We start from the raw sequence: 19,517 nt of genomic DNA on the forward strand, positions 1-19,517 counted from the left end.
TCCTGGCCAGATCAGTCTCCTTCCCACAGCACTGAGCATCTGCACCCCCGATGGGCCGCCAGCCCGTGCAGACCCAGGAGAGCCCGCGGCTGGGCCCAGAGCATGGGACATCCATTCCTGCTCACCGCTCCAGGGGTGGATGCTCCACGGTGTGTGCTCCAAGGGTGAGCACTCCTCAGGTGAGAGCTCTACAGTGAGTACTCCATGACGAGTGCTCCTCAAGTGAGTGCTCCACGTTGAGCACTCCGTGGTGCGTGTGCCTTGGTGAGTGCTCTGCAGGTGAGTGCTCCAGCTTACTGCCTGTCCTGCTGCATGCGGCTATGACCAGCAGGTCACACTGCACACATGGGCCTTTCTCTGCCAGGTCACCCCCACCCCGGCCCCCCACCTCGGCCCCACCCAGCTCTAGACTTATCCTCCCCCTGGGTTTCCAAGGCAGCTGTGTCACTTCACATCCCACACGGCACATTAACTTTTTTTTTAATCCAATCTTCATATACACTCTGAACTACATGCAATACCCTCTGGTCATTTATCCTTCTCAGTTTGATTAGCAAATGTGATCTCAACAGTCATCTACTGAATGTGCCAGGGGAAAGGAGGCTGTGGCTTTCTATCACGGTAAGCAGCAGCAAGTTATAACAGTTGAATTGTGGAATTAACCAAAATTGTTCTATTTAAACATCAAAGGCTTTCAATCAAACATACAACTTGCTGAAATGATAAATTGGGGCTACCTTCTTTTCCTCCTCAGAATCACAATGGTTATTTTTCCAACTTCACCAACAAAGAACTCTGCTAAATAAAACGTAAATAAAATGCGGTCTTCACGCATCAGTGACGAGAAAATGCCCCCCCCCCAAAGGAACGGGAGGAGTCGGTTTCCACCATCAAACAACCTCACTGCTGTTGTCCGTACTTGCACTTCATACACTGGAAAATGTCTTCAACTTTTTGCTTACTGTGAAATTCATCACAGAGAGATTTCACTGGTAGAAACTGGCCATCAAGTCACCAAGAAAATTCTGGAACATCCTGCTATGCGCTGTAGCACCAGCAACGTTCCGTGGCATCGCTGTTCTGCCGTTGTCTGTGTGAGTTTAAAGCATTCTCCACTAACCAGAACTGAGGCCCCATGCAGGATAATGGCTTCTATCACGAAAACCCTGTATGAGAGCAGGGGCCGATCGCTTCCCCCGGGAGAAGGTCCCCACTGACAGAATCGAAAGGCTTCTCCAAACCTCTACCTGGAAGATCAGGCACAAATAAGACGGCCTCCCTCACGGGCACCCGGCCACATGGATGGACGGCACTCACTCAGCGCCCAGATGACAACTGCACCAGCGTCCGGCGTGGCTCCAACCTCAGGAACCCCTACGCGGCCCAGGCCCTGCTGAGGGTCCCCAGAGCCGGTGGGTGCACCCTCCCCAGCCTGCCTCTGTCACCCCTGAAGCCCCACCCCTCCTGCTCGGTGTCCCCTGCCAAGGGCCCCAAGGAGCAATAACACCCTGTGGCGACCCCTCCCCACACCCCTCAGCCTGTTCCCCGCGGTGGCCCTGTGGGTGCCACCTGTCACCTGGGACCCTGCAGCACCCGTGTGGTCCTCAAAATACTCCACCCTCCACACACGCAGAGGTGCACAGACATGCTCAGATACACACGGAGTCCTGGGGACACAGGCACAGACCCCACCTTGGCTGCCCGAGCCCTCCAGCTCCCCCCACCCACCCCAAAGTCTCAGCTGGTCCAGGTCACGCCCCGTCCTGCACGCAGGTGCTGCGACCGTCACGTGACCCCATGTGCTCACCTGTGAGAGGGACTCAGGTACCCCCGCAGCAGGCATGGAGGCTGCCACCCCAGCCCCTCACCCCCGCCCCGACCCTGACACCCTGCAAAGGCCCCCGGGTCCCCCCCACTGTTACCCGACGCACCCTGGGGGCTGCTCAGTTCTGCCAGGGGGCAAGGGGGCTTCTTGTCGCTCAAGTCACTTCAAGGTTTTCTTTAAAACTAAGAGAGAAAGACGCCTCTGCCCCACGTCCCTTCCCGCCGCCACCCGGTCGGTTCCTGCATCCTTCCCGCAGCAGTGGCCGGCACGGCCCGAGGGGAGGGCGGGCTGCTCGCCCCCTTCGCTCCAAGCAGAGCTGGAGCCGCCCGCGCCACCGTGAGCCGCACTGGGCTCTGCAGACACATGGCGGCCCCGGAGCAGGGACCCCGCTGGGACCCAGTGAGCTGCCGGCAGGGCCTTCCCCTGAACCCAGGGCCCCGCTCGCTGGTGGAGCCCCCTCCTCGGCTTCTCGCGGGGGTTCTGGGCCCACCCGGCCTCTCTCTCGCCCCAGCCGGGGAGGGGCAGGCTTGGCTCACGGGGCCGCCCCACATCAAGGCTGTGCCCCTGCCCCGGGCACCCGGGAGCCCTCCCCTCACCTGCCAGCTTGGGCCCTGAGTGGGGTCTCCCCTGGCTGAGACCCAAGCCATGGGCGCTGCCAGGAAGGCTGGGATGAGGTGTGGGCCCCAGGCCAGAACCACACCGCACAGGCAGCTTGGCAGCCCCCAGCCCACCCCACCTCCTGCCCTCCTCCCGGGGAAGGGAGAAGGGCATGGCACGTCCCACAAAGCTGGGGACAGGGCAAAGGCCCCATGGAGAAGAGGGAGGGACAGCATCTCAAAGCCTGGGAGGGGCTGCAGAGATAAAAATAAAGCCCCAAATTGCCTCCTGAGGCCGTGGTTGTGGCTGCAGGGAGGGGCGGCTCTCCCAGGGCCTCAGGGGCACAGGCAGGAGCCAAGGAACAGGCCTGTGGGCTCAGGCTGGCCTGGCCTGCGGTGTCAGGGGCTGCTCGGGGCTGCCCTGCTGCAGCAAGAGCCTCAACCATGGCACCTCCAAGGTCTGGGGCCCAATCGCTCTCCACTGTGGGGTGGCCTGTGGCAACGGGGATGTTTAGCAGCCTCCTGGCTTCCACCATCAGCTGCCAGCACCCCATCTAGACGTGACAAACAGAAGCGTCCACAGACGTGGCCAAGCACCGAGTTAAGAACCAGGCCCCGGCAGAGCAGTTAGGCCAAGCCGCCTCATGGGGGTTCCCCTGGCTGTACCCCGGCCCTCTCACAGTGGCTGGTGCAGGAGCAGGGCTGGCGGCCTGTGACTGCTTGGCCAGCTGAGGCCCCGCAGGCACCATCTGGGTCCCCAGGCTGGGCCAGGCTGGCTGGTCACATGCGAGCACACTCAGCCAAGTCCCGAGGGAGCCATCACTACACCGTCCTCACCAGATGCCCGGAGACCTTTGAACAAACTTAGCCTCTGTTTCCTCCTCTCACAACCAGAGGAGAATGGGGTGAGCCACGGGGCAGCACTCCTGCTTGGCAGGGGCTAGGAGGAAATCTGGGAGCAGCTGCTTGGCAGCCAGGCTTGGGAAGCAGAACCCAGATCTGACTCGGGGAGAAGGTGCTCCCAGGCTCCTCCACCAGAGCCCTGGCTGGGCCCCACTGGCCAACCCTTCGCTGAGGAAACTGGGGCCCAGGAAGGCTCCTGTGACCCCAGCTGCAAGAGAGCCCATCTCCTCCCAGGCTCCCAGGGGCTGGAGCTGCTGCCTCCTGCACCTGAGGGCCTGAAGGCCTGGGCAGGCTCCCCTGCTTGGCACCCACCACAGACGCCCCTCCGTGCACCTGCATCCCCAGTGGGCAGGGGCTGAGTTGACAAGAATTGTGCTGACCTCACCGGGCAGGGGCCTGCCTGGCCCTCGAAGCTAACGCGTCCATTTCAGACTACAAGGAGTGCTAGGGAAGGCCAGCTAACCTCCAAGGCTCCCAAAGAGGCCTTGGACACGTTTCTGACCAACAATGAGAAGCCCCCACAGCCTCTCAGCAGTCCAGAAAGGGAGTGGGGGTGGGGGTGTAGCTTGGCCCCCCGCCCTCCTCCAGTTTCGTCAGCGAGAGAGAGCTTTTCAGTACAGCTCAGAGGAAAGAGACCGCCTGCTCTCCCCTGACCACACCCCCTTTAACTGAGACGTTGGAGAGAGGGTGAAGATGGGCCGGGACGACACTCAGGGTGTCCCAAACCAGCTCCTCTGGCTGGTCCAGCCTCCTGGAGCCTTGAGGTGGTGCCCACAGCCCTCCCAGCCCCTCGCTGTTAGGAATAAAGAATTCCTCTCAACCCGAGGAGAAATAGTGACAAGGCTGGGGAAGGAGGGACCTGAGGCCCTTGGCTCACAATGAGGGACAGAGCATCTACAGTCTCCCTGAACAGACACGCCTTCCTCAGCCGGCTCCCACGCTGAACTTCCAAAGCACACCCTTGGGGCTAGGCTTTCCTCATGAGACCCCCCCATCCCGAGAGCCCCAGGAAGTGGCAGAGGCAGGAGCCAGCAGCCACCAGGTAGCCCAGTGCTGACACCCGGCCCAGTGGCCACGTGACCAGGTGCAGCTGAGCAGGCGGCTCAGTCACATGAGTCCTGGGTCCTCAAAGACTACAGGTTGCCAGTTCCTTATCCAGGGACCCTGCCTGCTCCCCTACCCTCCCTTCGAGGACACCCTCCGTGAGACCCTCCTTGACCACCACTCTCTGCCTTCGTAAAACATAACTGGGCCACTCCCCCACTGCCATCCAGGCGTTCACGAAGCCCGTGTCCTGGGAGTCCCTCAGTGCTTTCGGCACCTGTGCATGCACCGAGTCAGCAACAAAAGGGCTGGGAGGGTGCACAGCCACCGGTCCCCAGCAGCCAGGCTCTTGTTCCTGTAAGCCCAGCCCTTCGGGATGGGGCAGGAGCCTGTGCAGCTGCTCCCAGCACCAGGACAAATGCCACCCAGGGAAAGGGACGGCCAATCTGCCACCCTGGGTCCCGTGGGCTTCTGGGATCCCCAGAGGCTGCACCAGCCCCAGCTCCAGGATAGCCCATCCCAGGCCGAGGACGTGCCGGACCAGCCCAGGCCAACTGAGCTCTCAAACGTTTATTACGCGAGTCACAAACGGTGACAGGCAGATGGGAGGTGGGGGTGGCACCAGACTCATCTGCCCTTCAGGTAGATCTTGGGGGTCTGCCAGCCCCCAGGTGCTTCCTTCAGGCCCGCCTTCAGCCAAATGCGCTTCAGGTCTTTCTCGAACTTGATCTGTGAGGGCAGAAGGAGGATCACTGACTGGCTTGTGCCAAAGGCAGGCATTCTCAGCTCCCCACCCTGTGTCGGCTGGCAAGGGCCCTCACTCACCTGCTTCCGTCTCAAGCGCCCTTCTCGGACTTTCCGCCGCAGGAACCGAGTCCTCTTGACCAGCTTGCGGTACTTGTGGTGGTTCATCTTCCGCCGGCGGATCTTCAGCACGTTTTTGCACTGCATGTGGGGTGCATCCCAGACCTCCTCATCCCCCTGCTTGGCCCACTCACCCTCTTTGCTGGGTGGACACTCGTAGGGCTGGGCAGAAAACACAGACTCCAGGGTCCCAGAGTCCAGTCTGGGCAGGAGGTAGCGGGAAGTCAGCCAGCTCTCCAGGGGGCTAATGGACATCTTCCTGGGCACGAGCATCTCCTCAAGCTCCACCTGGGCCTGCTGGCCAGGGAGGGGGGCAGCCCCTCTGGGGCCTGCTGGTTGTGTGCTGTAGTGGGGCCTGCTGGCATGGCTGCCCAGCACCCCTGAGACAGGCTGGGGCAGACTGCAGCCTGCAGGAAACAAGAAAGCAGATTCCCCACTCTGGGGCTTACGTGAAGTCTGAGCAGGGCCGCCCGAGGCCCATCAGGGCTGGACAGCAGCAGGCGCACTGCTGACCATCAGGCCCAGACGCCCCCTCTGTGATGCAAAGCGCTGTGCCTGTTCTGATTCCCTGGCCCAGCAAGAGCCCAGAGCAGGGAAAACCGCATGTGGGGAGGCAGAGTGGCTGCGAGCACGCTGGGCCGCTGAACCCCAAATCCCCAACCCAGGCCTGATTCCTGCCCACCTGCCCCCACAGGGCCTCTTACCTGCCCGGGGAGCAGCCCTGACCAGCAGAGAAGTCAGGCGCGCCAAGAACATTGTCTGAGGGTGGCAGCGGCCTCAGGTGCTCAAGGGAGCTGGAACACAGGTGGCGGGTGGCAGGTCAAGCGGGAGCGGCTGGGCAGAGCTGGGGACTGCGATCCTGCCCCGGCCGCCGCATCCCATCACTCTCTCCAACGGCCAGACTCGGGTTCACGCCCCGCGCCCGCCACCCCGGCTGCGTGGCTCTGGGCAGGTCACTGAGCGCCCCTGAGCCTCAGCTTCCCGCTCTGAGAAACCCCAGCCCGGACCGCGGGGAGACGGCGACGCTCGAGCGCGCAGCAGGGCGGGTGGCCGGGGGCCCGGAACTTCCTCGCCTCCTCCCCTGCCCTCGGGCCTCCCGCCGACCTCCCCAGGCCAGACCCCAGCGCCTCAACCTACCACTCCGTCGCCGCGCTCAGGCACTTCCGGTCCGTGCCCAACCTGGCCCCGGCCCCGCGCGCGACCGCCGGAGGTTCCGACGCCCAGCGCCCCCTGGCGTCCCATGCAGCCCGCTCCGCCTCGGCAGGAAGCCCCGCCGGGCCCAGAAAGCAACGGTTTCCGGCGAGAAGCACCGCCCTTCCGCCCCCTGCCCGGGTCCCAGCTCGCCAACTCCGTCTTATCCTATCCGGAAGCGGGAAAACGACATTTCCCATAAACCCCAACGGCGGGGCTTGCGCGCCTGTATGGCCCGAACACGCCGCACATCGGTCCAATGAGAGAGTCGGTCTCTTAGCAGGCGAACGCACGCCCAGGCGGACGGAAGTGGCGTCACCGGGCGACGGAAGTGGCTGGAGCTACTCGGACGGCCTGACTTAAGCGAAGAGCCCGGAACCTGGGGCTGGAGGGGGTTTTGCCGCCTCCGACTCTTCGCCTCTGGAGCGGAGGTCAGCCCCGCTCTCACGCAGCCCAAGCGTCGCCCCTGGCCCGCCTAGCCCGGGAAGAGCGGGCTCCTGGCTGTGTTGGGGGCAGAGCCCGGGCGGCCGTCCGGGAAGGACTCCGGCGGGGCCTCGGGGTTCCCGTGCCCAGCGTCGGGCTGGCAGCACCCGCCGCCGCATCCCTTGGGCTTGGCAGCCTCCCCTCTCTCCAGTCCAAATAAGATGCAGACCTTAATTTTTGTCCGAAAAACAGAAGCAGCCTCCGTGTAGGACTGGGCTCGGCCGAGCTCCCCTTGCTGGTTCCCAGGGTAGGTGGCTACCGAGGCACTGCTCTTCTCTAGTCTAGGAAGGTCCGGTTGTCCTCGCTGAGGTTGCCTAGCATGAACAAGATCCCTGGAATGGATTCCTGAATTTGCAGGGGTGCCGCATGGGAGAGTGAGAGGGGTGCTCTGAGGGCCAAGGGTATTCCACGGAGTCTGGGCAGGAAGCGGCAAAGCCTGGTCATCCCCAGCCTTCAACTTAGCCAAGCAACTGAGTCGCAAGGAGCCCCTCTGCCTCCCAAAGGGGCTGACCTGGGCTCCCAAGCATAATGTCTGTGCACATGTTCTGTGAACCCACCCCTCACCTCAGCTGCTCAGCCTCCGTAGTGGACTGGGTTGGAAAGGAGTAAGCAGGTCAGTGCCCTTGAGAACCTCACTTTGGTGCAAAGTCAGTGTCCATTAAGCCAGGGCCCAACAGAGAATCCTGTGGACAGCAGGCCCACAGCCAGGAAGCGGGTGATGGTGTTGGGAGCAGTCTGCAGAAGGGCAACCCCTGCCCTGTCACTTTCTGCCCTTCTGTAGACTGCCTTCTAGCCTTATGTATGGTTGGGGTGCGGGTAGAGTACCTCCCACCCCAAGTCAGGTACTGGTGGAAGGGGTATCCAGGGCTGGATGAGCCAGAGCAGACCTGTCCCCTGTCCCAGAAAACAAGCCAGGCCAGCTCTGGCCTTTACGGAAGTCGAGTAGAAGTCCCACAGCCTTGTATGCCTGGCTTCCTCACCTTACCAATGCAGTGTGGGCACACGGGGGGAACATCCTTATTCTGTCACAGTTGGTGCATGGAGCCTGTATGGGAGGGATGTGTACAATGGCCACTCTGTGGGAGGACCCTGGCATGAGCAGAGCCTGCAGACTAGGCAAAGCTGAGACTACACTAGGAAGATGACTCCTAATTAGGGATCCAGAGGACTGAGGAAGAATACTGCAGTGGGAGAAGTGAGTATGTATGTGTGGGGGTACACATCATTGTACGTATTTCTGTTTCTTCCTCCAAATACCCATTTACCTCCAGAAAAGCCTCTCTCGCCAGGATCTTCAGAAATTAGAGAAAGTTTGTATCTCTAGCCTGGAAGTGGAGGGGCATAAAGGATGTGGCTGGCAGAGGTTAGACCCCAGTCTGGGGCTCATTTTCTGACCTGAGCTGGGGAGCCCAAAAATCTTGAGCACTGAGGCTGCAAACCAGGCAGGGCACCTGCCACCTCGTGGAGCTTGAGCCAGCCTGGCAGAAGTAACCCTGGAGCCAGCTCTCACTAGCTTGCAAGAGCCAAATTCCCAGTTTTGCAAGCCAGTTGTTAGACACAGCCATTATTAAGAATTATATAAACACACAGCTAAATACATTGTATTAAAAACAAAGGAAGTAGATTATGGGAAGATGGCATAATGGGAAGCTTTGGAACGCAGTTCCTCCACCAAAACACCTACTGAACTGACAGGAACCCTGGAGTCTAGAGGAGCACTGTGCTGCACCCAGGGAAGAGCTGCAGGAAGTGTCTGCTAAATTGCAGTAAATACTGGGGAATATCACCCTCCAAGCAGCAGCTGCCACCCCCCACCCCCAACAGTGTGGCCAGCAGCAGTGGGGACTGCAGCCCCGGCTGCTGGTGCAGCCTGCCGGTGCCACAGTGGGCCCTGAGGACCCAGTCCTCCAAACTACAGGGGTGCATGGGGGGCCTTTGCTCTGAAAGATGTTGATCCAACCCTCCTCAGAGATATGTGGCAGAGGAATCTTTAAAAGACAGTACTTATTTTATTTTTTTCTCTTTTCTCTTTCCAGTTTCCGTTTGGGAGGAAAAATAGTTTAGAAAAGTCACAAATTGACAGCTCCAGCCCTAAACAGCCCATGCAGTCCCAGAGGAGCGAGAGAACTAGATTTCCAGGGTTCTAACAAAATAAGACTGAGGATGTCCAGTTTCAACAAAAAATTACAAAACATGCTAAGTAATAGGAAAGTATGGCCCGGACACAGAACTTGCCAGAAACCATCCCTGAGAAATCTCATACATTTTAACTATTAGTCAAACACTTTAAACCAATCATTAAATATGTTTAATGAGCTAAAGGAACCCAAACTCAAAGAACTAAAGAATATAAGAAAAACTGCCCGAACAAAACAGAAATGGTAGAACCAAACAAATCTTGGAGCTGCAAAATACAGTAAAATGAAAAACTACACAGATACAATAGCAGATTTGAACAGACAGAAGAAAGTATCTGCAAACTAAGAAAAAAAACCTGAAGAAAAATGAACAGCCTGATGGGCCTGTGGGACACCATCAGGTAAAATGATGTAAGCATTGTGAGAGTCCCTGAAGGACGACAGAGAAAAGGGCAGAAAAAGGATTTGAAGAAATAACGGCTGAAAACTTCCCAAACCTGAATATTATCCACATCCAGGAAGCCCAGTGACCTCCAAGCAGGATCCCACAGATCTACACAAAGACACACTATATTGAACTCTCAAAATCCAAAGACGAGGAGAAGAATTCAAAAACAGTAAGAGAGAAGTGATTTGTCACATGCAAGGTTGCCAATAAGATTAAGAGCGGATTTCTCGTTAGAACCCATGGAGGCCAGAAGATGGTGGGATGACACATTTAAATATTTAAAGAAAAAAACCTGTCAACCAAAATGCTGTATCTGGCAAAACTGTCCTTCAAAACTGCAGGCCAAATTAAGACATTTACAGATAAACAAAAGCTGAAAGAGTTCATTACCTGAAGACCTGCGCTACAAAAACATGCTAAAGGGAGTTCTTCATGCTGCAATGAAAGGACACTAGACAGCAACCTGAAGCTGTAAGACATAGAACTACATAGGTAATATAGAAACGTCTTACTGCACTTTTGGATCGTAACTGCCCCCCCCCCCCTTACTGAGGTTTTAAATCTGTGTTAAGGGGCAGAGTGGATGAGATGCCACCTGAGCCCAATGCTGCCAAGGGGGAGTCTGCAGGTGATGCAGAACAGTCCGTACAATAACCGCTTTCAGCAATATGGAGACGACATAAGATACACAGCAACAATACGGTTGGAATCTCAAAATATACATACATGAATAAAAGACAAAAAACAAGTGTGTACTGTGTGACTGCATTTATATAAAAATAGAAAATGCAAATGACTCTGTAGGGACAGAAAGGAGAGGTTGCCTGGAGATGTGGGGTGGGGGAGAAGGGTGAGGGGGGTGGTGGTAAAGGAGTGCAGGAAAACCTTGGGGAGTGATGATATTTCGTTCTGACTGGTGGGCTTGAGGGTGGGTCACATAGGTCCAAAGGCATCAAGGGCTCTGCACCTGCCGTCTGGAAGCTGTGGGGGCCGCAGAGCCAAGCAGGCTCATCTCACTGACCCGCTGAGGAGTTGTGTCCCCCAGGCCATGTCCCCAAATGCCACGGTTTCTCCTCGGCACAATCCCTGGCCTACACTCACCAGATGCCATTAGCAACCCCAAGTTGTGACATTCAAAAATGTTCAGATGTTGCTGCATATCCCCTAGGAGACAAAACCACCCCTGGTTGAGACCCCTACCCAGGACCTGCTGACTACTTGTCTCCTGTTTCCTCCCGACAGGACCCCCAGGAGCTGTGACCCACATGGTGGATACCTGTGAGGCTGATGCTCAGCCACTCACACCTGTGTACCGGGGCAGCCTGGGAACTCCTGGGTGCAAGCTACCTCTGCTTGTTGTCCCGAGTCCAGATGTTGGCGCCAGCTCAGTTGCTGCCCAGGGAGGAGCCCGTCCTTGCAGTGACCTGTCACCCAACCTCCACGCAGCTCTCCAGTCTGCACGTGCAGCAAGGAAGGGCAGTTTGGAGCCTTGGAGCACTGGGCCCACTGGGGGCCCCGGCCAAACTCCCTGGTTCTTGGGCAAGTTTGCAGGGACCGTGGTGACCCATTTCTGCCTGTGAAGGAGTTGATCCCGCCACCAGCTCAGCCCCACTGCCGGGTACCAGGAAGGCTTCACATCATTTTAGCCCATTATCAAACCTTCCCTTTTATGGGCCACCAAGAAGACACCTCTTGCCCCGATGTACAGGTGGGCTCAGGGCCCTCCCAGTCTCCTGTGGAAGGGAAGGTACAGGAAGGAGCCAAGACCCAGTGCTCCAACGAGCCGCGCAAGTAGGAAGAGAGTGGAGCATGCCGTCAGGACTGTGCTGCTGGCCCGGGGCAGGCCTGTGCATGGTTTTCCACCAGCAAAATGACAAGCTACAAATTCGTTAGCATTCCAAATGTCCTGAGTAGAGAGAACTGAGTTTATTTAAACCACATAAAATGCATATATAGGAAACTTCTCTGTTAGGAGCTGGTGACCTGCACTCAGCATTGCACACATAAAAATATACGACTTTCAACACAGATCTAAATACCTTCACATTTTAAAAATCAGAATTCTCTACACAAGTTTTAAGCTGACAAGAGTTCAAGTTGTGAAATGTTGATATATAGCTTTACCTTGTATTAAACACATTTATTTACAACATGGACAGAGAACGAGGGGCTGTTAAGGCCATTTTCTCATCTGGTTGAACATCGCAAAGTATGTACATAAGTACGACCTAATATAGGCAAAGGCTCTACAAATCACCTTGGTTTCACGTAATTGCGCATCAGTCCAGGGGGGAGAGGGGACGGCCTGCCGTTAGCACCACACAGCAGCCACGGGAGCCAGCGCCCTGGGTGGGGCCAGGTTGAGCGGGGCCACACTCATGGGGGGTGGGCCTCAGCCGGGCTGCAGACCCGCTGGGGCTGGGATGGGTGTTCAGGGCACCACGCCGGCCCCCCAACCTCACCTCCAAATTCATCCCAAGGTCCACAGAGGTGGAGAAGGGCCAGCACCAGCACCAGGCCTCACCGGCGGTGCCGGCGGTGCCCGGGGTGGTCCCGCTCGTAGCGATGGGCGGTCCGCTCGCAGGAGCGTGAGCGCTCCCGCCGCTGGTCTCTGCAGGAGCGGCTCTTCTTTTTGTATTTTCCAGAGCTGTCGGCCCGTTCCCGGGAGTGGCTCCGTGAGCGGGATGAGCTCCGGCTCCGAGACTTGGGTGGCTTCTGGGTGGCAGTGTACTTGCAGTCCTTGGCCTTCCGGTAGCCCCTCACCTTGGGGCCGTTGTGGGCAGCGCCAGGGTGCACCTGTCTCGGAGGGGAGTCACTACGGCTCCGCGAGCGGCTCTGGGACTTGGACCCGCTGGACGTCGAGCCACTTTCGCTTTTCCTGTGAAGAACAGCACGACAATCGAGCCGGCAGCCCCTTCCCCAATACTCTACACACCCAAGGGGTCGGGAGCAGGAAACAGGACAGCACCCGCCCCCTCTGCCAGGCCCGGACCCACACAGACCTCCTCTTGGGAGAGGCGGATCGCGAATGGGACCTTGAGTAGCTCTGCTCACGGCTCCGACTCCGGCTCCGGCTCTCTCCTGCCTTTGGCAAGCTGTGAAGGCCAGAGCACAGTCAACCACCTCGCCCTCCCCATGGAGCCCCAGAGGAGCAGTGGCACGTTCGTCTTACCCATTCACGGGGCTGTCAGCCTTGGCTTTCTTTGTGCCCTCCGTCTTCCTTTTGGCATTCTTCACAGAGAGTGGAGAAGGCTTATTTCCTTTACTTTCTTTGGGGGATTCTACATGAATCAAGTACAAGTTAAAAACCAATAATCAGAAAACTGTTTCAGTAAGAAATGTCTTTGCAGAGTGAGATGACGGGCCGTCCAGGGGACGGAAGGAGAAACACGCTGATGGTTACTTTCTACACTGAGGCTGCGTCAGAGCCTCAACAGGGGCCAGAGCGACGCCGAAAAGCCGCTTAGCTGACAACTCATCCCGCTGCCTACTACTGGCCCCAAATCCGTAAATCAAATTTTCATGAAAAGACAAGGTCATCAGGTGGGTGTGGTGAACAAAACCATTTCAGAAAGCCTGTCCATATGCCTTGCTAATGAAATATGAAAAACAAGCTCCTTTAGGAGCCCTTTGTCTGACTTCAAAGATCTGCTACAGGTATCCACTAGGGATGCCAATGCAGAAAATCCCGACAACCTACTGAGCCAATTTCAAGAGGAATCCTAAGGGAAGGAGGACAGCCCCCAAATGAAGGTGAGGGAGGCTCCCCACATGCAGCCGCGCCCGGCACACTCACCTGGCTTGGGGGTGGGCGAGAACCCTGACGTGCCGTCTGGGCCCTGCAGGCCACCTGGCAGCAAGCCCCGTGCCTGGGCCCGTGCCCCCTCCGTGGCCCGCTTCCTCTTCTCAACTTCACTCTCCAGGTGTGTCAGGTCAACCTTCAAAAGCCAAAACCCTGCCGCTCAGAAACGCAAGCTTCCGGCCAAACACAAACACGTAAATGTATAATATGTAAGTATCTATGTTACAGGAAAAAATATAGAAAAACCTTTTTCCGGGTATAAAGCTGCAGGATTTTTAGGCAGATTTCTTGGATTTCTTCTTCAGTTGCTCCAAACAAAAGAAACCAGTGGGGACGATTGGGCAAAGGAATCTGCAAACACAAATGCCATCACCGTCCCCTTTTGTGAACAACCTCATGGCCAATGAGGGTTGTTTTTAGGTCAGTTACAAGCCCCCACTGGTCAGCAAGAGGTACGCTCTGCACTGGCACAGACCAGCGTGATCTGAAGAAGCCCCCGCAGACAACCCCTGGGGGCTGGAGCGGCAGCACTGACCTCCAGCGTCCGGGCGGCGAGGTAAATGCAGGCGCAGGCGATGCTCTCAGGCTGGAACCTCACAAACACATCGGTGCGGAGGCTGTCGTTCATGTAATTCCTGAAAACCAAACGCAGGAAGAATTGCAGCACGCCTCACAACCCAGGGTCTCCGCCTGCTCCGCCTAGATAAAGTCACTACGCCTCTAAGTGGTCTAATGCCAGGACTCAGAGCTAGACAGGCCCGTGAATCTCAGGAGTTAATGGAGAATCATTCTAGCTGCTTTTTCTGACAGGAAGACAGGGAAATTAAAAAAAAGAAAAAAAGAAAAAGAAAAAAAAGCTGGCTGAATGTCAGACAATACATATTGCTATGATATGAGAGAACCAATTTTAACTTTACTTTTCCCCCTCACTCTCAGTCTGCTCTCATGCAAAGCACAATGCCTCAGAAAGAAAATGTCTACCGTAGTGGTTAAAATGTATTTGATGAAAACAATCTAAATGCTCAAAATCCATAGCGCACAGAAGCATGCAAACTCAAACAGCTGGGTGAGCACGAGGCCCACACGGCTTGTGGAGACAAGCCCTCCTCTCGGTTCCTCTTCTCCGTGGGGCGCTCACAGCCTGTCCCTCCTCCTCTTGGCAGCCGAGTGCTTCCAGAAGGGAGTCCACGTAGAGGGCAAAACGGCCCTGGGTGCGATTCGGGTGCATGGGGATGTCATGCAGAAGAGAGCTCTACACCCAAAGGACGTCCTCTTCTCAGGCTTAGCAAAGAACCGTTTCCAAATTGTCCCATTTCAACAAGGAGTCTTAAAATGAACATTCATAAGATCAGACAAAAGCAACAAAATACTAAGAGTTTCATCACATCAGTACATTTAAAAAACTTGTCCATACTTTAAAAGATACAAAAATACAAAACATGTGCATCTTTAAAAAAGTTAACGCTTTTTAAAACTGGCCACATTTTCAACATTGTCCTTAAGCTGCATTTCTCTAAGACTTAATAGACTACAATCAGATATTAGGTTTTTCAATATTACAAAAACAATTAATTCCATGAGGGAACAGCTGAATAAGCAATACATTTACTGCCCCTACCCACAGCGAGAAACCATTATTTTACTTTACGCCCCCTCCCTAAACCCTGCAGACAGTAATGTACAGACCCACTCAGACATTTCTAGACCACAAATGCTACAGATGCCTGTATCAGCATCTGGTTCTCAAAGTTCTCGCTCTAGGCATTGTGAGACAGTCATGAAAAAGCTGCTGTGAAGACAGCACCATCCTACTTTTGGAAACTACTTTGCAGTTGAACAGATCACATGTTTATGTACAGAGCCCGCAGTAGACACTGTCTTGGTTCTAATAAAATGTTTAAGTATTCAAAGAGAAGAGTGATAGTGATTCTTTAACATTTAAGTCCTAAAAACAAAATAAATGAAGTCCTCAAAACAGATATTTAAACTTACTGCTATATTTGTAATAAGTTACAATATAAACAGTGCCCATGAAACAATTTAAAGATGCACACCTTTTACCAGAATATTTCAACACTTGGCTGCTACAAAGGGCAACTTTAGGACTTTGGGAAGTAATGACATAATCCCATACTGCCAGTCTGAATACCCAGAGGCCAACTGGACACCTCAATTCTTACAGCTTTCCATGGAATTTTTTTTGTTTAAGGAAAAGGTATTGCATCTTTCTTGTACAGGAACAGTTTTAAAGGGACAAAACTCAAGTCAAGACAGTTATTGGTCTGATCGGTACAATGATCAAAGCAGGACGGGGTTAACAAACAGCATGATCGCCAGAACCACCGCGCCAGTCGGCCAGCGCCACGCTACCGGACGCATACCACCTGTCTAGAGCAGCCTTCTGTGGAGAGCTGAAGACGGCCGCTGTCCCTGCACCAAAGCACTTGGGCAGCAGAGGAGAAGTCTTAGTCACTTACCCTCAGAGGCTACCCTTTGATTGAAAGAGTACAGAAAAGAAAAGTCAAAATAGGTTCTCTAGTAAACACATCATAGCACCATTCAGTCAGCAAAAATATGACCCCTACAGACTGAACTCCAAGGAAGAAAACTCACCAAGACACCCCCAAAACTAAACTATTACTTTGGATTTCACTGCCAGCATTTGCCTTGCTAAAATCCGTCCCCAGAACTGTAGGAAAACCTTAAGGGCCTTCTCATCCTCCCACCAATCTCCTAATGGAGAAGCGGTTAGAAGCAACTTCCCAGCAGATACGTGATGCTAAGTCTACCTTAGCCCCCAAAGCCCCCAGTCCCCCTGGGGAAAGCCCCCATGTGCCGAGCGCACGGTTCCCAGGGGGAGCCCACAGGCTGCTTCTGCCTGGGGTTGGCAGTGAGGGAGGGAGGGTATTAGCCACCTTACCGTTCAGCCAGTGCCTGACATTTGGGGAGGCTGGCTGGAATTTACACTGCAGTGACACTGGACTGCAGCCCACAACCACAGCCATGGGACGGACCACCCACTGCCCAAGTGCCTCAAATCAACATATCCTGCCACTGCCCTTGCTGGTCTCAAAAAACAAAGAAAATCAACTCACCATGACGTCTGGACCAGGTGTTGGTTACGCTCACACTCCAACACCTGAAGGTACATAACGATTATCTGGAAGATACGGGTCAGGCAGTTATTACCAAGAATCTTGAGAGCCAAGAATTCAGATGTCTGGGGCATCCACGCAGCAAACGAGAGGCTCGTGCTAGAGTCCAGGAGTGGCTTCCCAGTCACAAGCCCAGTGGACGGAGCCCAGGTAAGGGTGAGCTTTTGCTGACACACCTGCCACCTGCTTTTGCAGCCGGGCAGCAAGCACACACACGAAGACAGAGCTGCACCCCGGCACGAAGGCCTCGTTTCTCATGACTGGCACTTGGCCGATTCTCAGTCTCAGCTTCGATACTTTTTCCATCAGTGAGATTAGCCTGGCCTAAACATCTCCGTATCCCAATCACCAACTCGCACAAAACACAATGTGAAAATCCTCCAGCAAATGAAAAAAAGCACTTAAAGCTGCACTTAAATTGGAGAGTTTACCAAGAATTTGAAACAATGACAAAAAATCAAGTCAAAGAGAGAGAAAACACAAAGAAACCCATCAATAAGCAGAGAATGAAATAAAAAAATGCGAATGGCAATCTTTTCTTAAAACAATGTTTTTAAAAGTGTAACACAGAAGATACCCATGGCATTGTAAACAAACTTAAAATTAATAAAAATAGGGTAGCCATGCTCTGCAATTACTACTTGCTACAAAACTATCTTAGTTCATTTCAAAATAAACAGGCTCAAAATTCTTCCATTTCCCTCATAGGACAATGAAAGGCTATTACTAAAGCAACTTTAGAAAATAAACTGTTGAGAAAAAAAAAAACTGATAGAACCAATTTTTACAAATTTAGCACTATTTCTGAAAGTTCAAACTGAGAACATGCCAATTCTACACCGCTTAAAAAACATATTAAAATCAACTGGTAACGCAATAAGGTTAATGAATGAAGAATTATTGTCAGATTATAGACACAAACTGGAAAACCAAGTCTGGGACGCATCTAAATTCTCTTCACAGCCTTGCTCGGCAGGGAGAATAAAACGGGCAGCGGCCAGGCCTGAGCCCCATACCCACCTTGTGAGGATGCTTCACGTGGACGCAGAAGCCCAGCTCCTTTAGAACACGCCTTTCTGCCTTTATGATTTGGTTTTTTAAATTAACATAATCTTGATCCAATATTAGAGGCACGGGTTTCCTAGAAAAACAAAAGCATGTGACCTGCATAAGGATCAACTAAAATGAGATCTTTCAAACCCTGTGATTCTCTCCAAAGGCTGGGAATCTAATACAGAAACACTGTGCTACATACAGACGTCACGAGGAAGCTGACTTCACTCCCTTCAGCTGACAGCACCACAAAGCCTTCCTCAGACCCCAACACTAAGTAAGTTACTTTTCCCTCTGTCATCTTCTCCTCTTTCCTTACAGACAAATGGCTCTCTGGTGTGCAGTAAATACCAACTGAACCCTAGAGTGCAGAGGCGAGGGATGCTGCTCAACACCCTACAACACAGAGGCCAGCCCTGCAACAGAACGAGCCGGTCCAAAACGTCAGTAGTTCAGAGGCTGAAAACCCTTGCTCCAGAGCAGAGATGTGTAGGAGATCAGAGATAAGAGGGCAACCCAGAAGCCCGCTAGCAGGGAAACTGCAGCCACGGCCCTGCCCTTCATCGCAGGAGCCCCTTCATCCACTGACAATCCCTGTTGAGCACACTGGGCATCAGATGCTGTTCTGGTGCTTGGGAGAACACTAACGAAGACCCACAAGCTGAAAGCCCACGCCCTGAGTTCTGTTACAGAAGCGCTGGTGCCATTCAAAAACCAGAGAAATACAGAGACACCTATGAAAGGTCTGATAAGACACTCACTTCTTTTCTCTCAGATGCCGAAGACGATGGAACACGTTGATGACGTCCCGTATCCGCCTTGGGGCCTCTTCTATTTTGGAGGCCAGGTGAACGCAGGCCATTGACACGTGCTGAAAGGCAAGCACTGCATCTTCCGGATTGTTCCCACCCTGAGGCCTCCAGACTTGGGAAGGGCCGTAGGGGCGGCTGTGGCAGCACTACATTGCCAATGTACTTACTATCACTGCACTGTCTACTTCAAAGCTGCTAAAGTGGGAAATTTTAGGTTATACCCATAGTACCACAATAAAAATTAGGGGGATGGAAAAAAAAGACAAAAGGGAGCTGCACACAAAGCAAAAGTCTGCCAGGGAGAGCCAAGGCTCTCAGACCTGGGAACGAGCAGCTGGGCAAAACACCACAGCAAGCTTCAGCCTCAACACGTCGGCGGGAAAGACACACAGGAGGCGCAGGCCCTTACCTCCATGGAATGCTTCACAAAGGACTTGGTGTAAAAGAACCGCTGGAACAGCACCTGCCCGGTAGCCATGGCCACCTGGGGAAGAGAAAAAAGTTTCTATCGCTTTTAGCCACCTATTAGAGAGCTCCGCAGGTAAGACTGAGTCACCAGCCTTCACGTGGCTCCGGAAACAAGAATAAATTCCCAAACCTCTGACTTCCCCAAAGGCTCCCGCAGTCCGGCCGCCCAGGAGGTCGACCCGTGCCCCCCGCAGGCAGGCCACAAGGCGAGCGCGGGTGGGCTCGGGGCCGGCGGGGGGACGGGTGGGAGAGACCGGGGCAGGGGGCGAGGCCGGGGGCCCGGGGGTCGCAGCCGGCGCGGGGCCCGGCGGCCGCCAACAAAGGGCCGGGCCGCCCCGCGCCGGCTCCCTCCGCCCGCGGCCGCGCCCTCGCCCTCACCTGCGGCAGGCGCAGCAGGATCCCGGCCGCCTGGATGAGCTCGCAGCCCACCACGCGAAGGTCGGTCTCCGTGTCGGTGTCGAGGCCGCTCGACATGGACGGCGTGAAGCGGAGCTTGTCGTCAGGCAGGAGGCAGTTCTCCAGGGTGATGAGCACCCCGGAGTACAGCCTGTCCCCGATCAGCACCCCCTGCGCCCCGGGCGCTGCGCCCCCCGCGCCCGGGACGCCGGCAGCGGCCGCGGGGGCCGCAGGCCCCGGAACCCCAGCCGCGGCCGTCGCCGTCGCCATTTTGTGCCGCCGACTCCTTCGGCTGCTTCCCGGCAGGGCGGCTCCTCGCGACGCTCTCCTGCCGCGGCC

General features: G+C 55.1%; 2 protein-coding genes and 1 long non-coding RNA gene across 6 annotated transcripts; 1 reads left to right on the plus strand and 2 right to left on the minus strand.

Moving 5' to 3' along the window:
• Window positions 1-4,923: 4,923 nt before the first annotated feature.
• AURKAIP1 (aurora kinase A interacting protein 1) lies at window positions 4,924-6,509 on the minus strand. Its single transcript, XM_037828782.1, has 4 exons — window positions 6,370-6,509; window positions 5,937-6,026; window positions 5,194-5,639; window positions 4,924-5,097 (listed from the first exon to the last, which is right to left on the minus strand). Exons 2-4 carry the CDS (start codon window positions 5,986-5,988, stop codon window positions 4,996-4,998), a joined length of 600 nt encoding a protein of 199 aa, XP_037684710.1. The 5' UTR covers window positions 5,989-6,026; window positions 6,370-6,509; the 3' UTR covers window positions 4,924-4,995.
• Window positions 6,510-6,564: 55 nt separating this feature from the next.
• Window positions 6,565-10,138, plus strand: LOC119528103. Its single transcript, XR_005215556.1, has 2 exons — window positions 6,565-7,153; window positions 8,943-10,138. It is a non-coding gene; the product is annotated as an uncharacterized LOC119528103 (long non-coding RNA).
• A 1,243-nt stretch (window positions 10,139-11,381) lies between these two features.
• CCNL2 (cyclin L2) lies at window positions 11,382-19,474 on the minus strand. 4 transcript variants are annotated; one of them, XM_037828779.1, is made up of 11 exons: window positions 19,161-19,474; window positions 18,724-18,798; window positions 18,264-18,373; window positions 17,470-17,590; window positions 16,390-16,454; window positions 13,830-13,929; window positions 13,541-13,645; window positions 13,289-13,430; window positions 12,665-12,773; window positions 12,495-12,587; window positions 11,382-12,370 (listed from the first exon to the last, which is right to left on the minus strand). In XM_037828779.1, exons 1-11 carry the CDS (start codon window positions 19,446-19,448, stop codon window positions 12,013-12,015), a joined length of 1,566 nt encoding a protein of 521 aa, XP_037684707.1. In that variant the 5' UTR covers window positions 19,449-19,474; the 3' UTR covers window positions 11,382-12,012. The 4 variants fall into 4 exon arrangements, 3 of the variants coding, with proteins under 3 accessions (XP_037684707.1, XP_037684708.1, XP_037684709.1); XM_037828780.1 differs by lacking the exons at window positions 17,470-17,590; window positions 18,264-18,373; window positions 18,724-18,798; window positions 19,161-19,474 and having other exon boundaries at window positions 13,830-15,785; window positions 16,390-16,489; XR_005215555.1 differs by lacking the exons at window positions 11,382-12,370; window positions 12,495-12,587; window positions 12,665-12,773; window positions 13,289-13,430; window positions 13,541-13,645 and adding an exon at window positions 15,676-15,785 and having other exon boundaries at window positions 13,919-14,620.
• Window positions 19,475-19,517: the final 43 nt, after the last annotated feature.

This window comes from Choloepus didactylus, chromosome 2 (genome assembly GCF_015220235.1).
Source record: "Choloepus didactylus isolate mChoDid1 chromosome 2, mChoDid1.pri, whole genome shotgun sequence".
NCBI classification, from domain to species: Eukaryota; Metazoa; Chordata; class Mammalia; order Pilosa; family Megalonychidae; genus Choloepus; species Choloepus didactylus.

Coding starts and splice junctions, on each gene's coding strand:
- AURKAIP1 (XM_037828782.1), bottom strand. CDS start 5,988: ATGTTCTTGGCGCGCCTGACTTCTCTGCTGGTCAGGGCTGCTCCCCGG. Junction 5,640..5,936: donor CAGGGCTGCTCCCCGGGCAG/GTAAGAGGCCCT, acceptor TGTTTCCTGCAG/GCTGCAGTCTGCCCCAGCCT. Junction 5,098..5,193: donor GGCGCTTGAGACGGAAGCAG/GTGAGTGAGGGC, acceptor CTGCCCTCACAG/ATCAAGTTCGAGAAAGACCT.
- CCNL2 (XM_037828779.1), bottom strand. CDS start 19,448: ATGGCGACGGCGACGGCCGCGGCTGGGGTTCCGGGGCCTGCGGCCCCC. Junction 18,374..18,723: donor TTGTGAAGCATTCCATGGAG/GTAAGGGCCTGC, acceptor CTTGCCTTTCAG/CACGTGTCAATGGCCTGCGT. Junction 17,591..18,263: donor CGGCATCTGAGAGAAAAGAA/GTGAGTGTCTTA, acceptor TTGTTTTTCTAG/GAAACCCGTGCCTCTAATAT.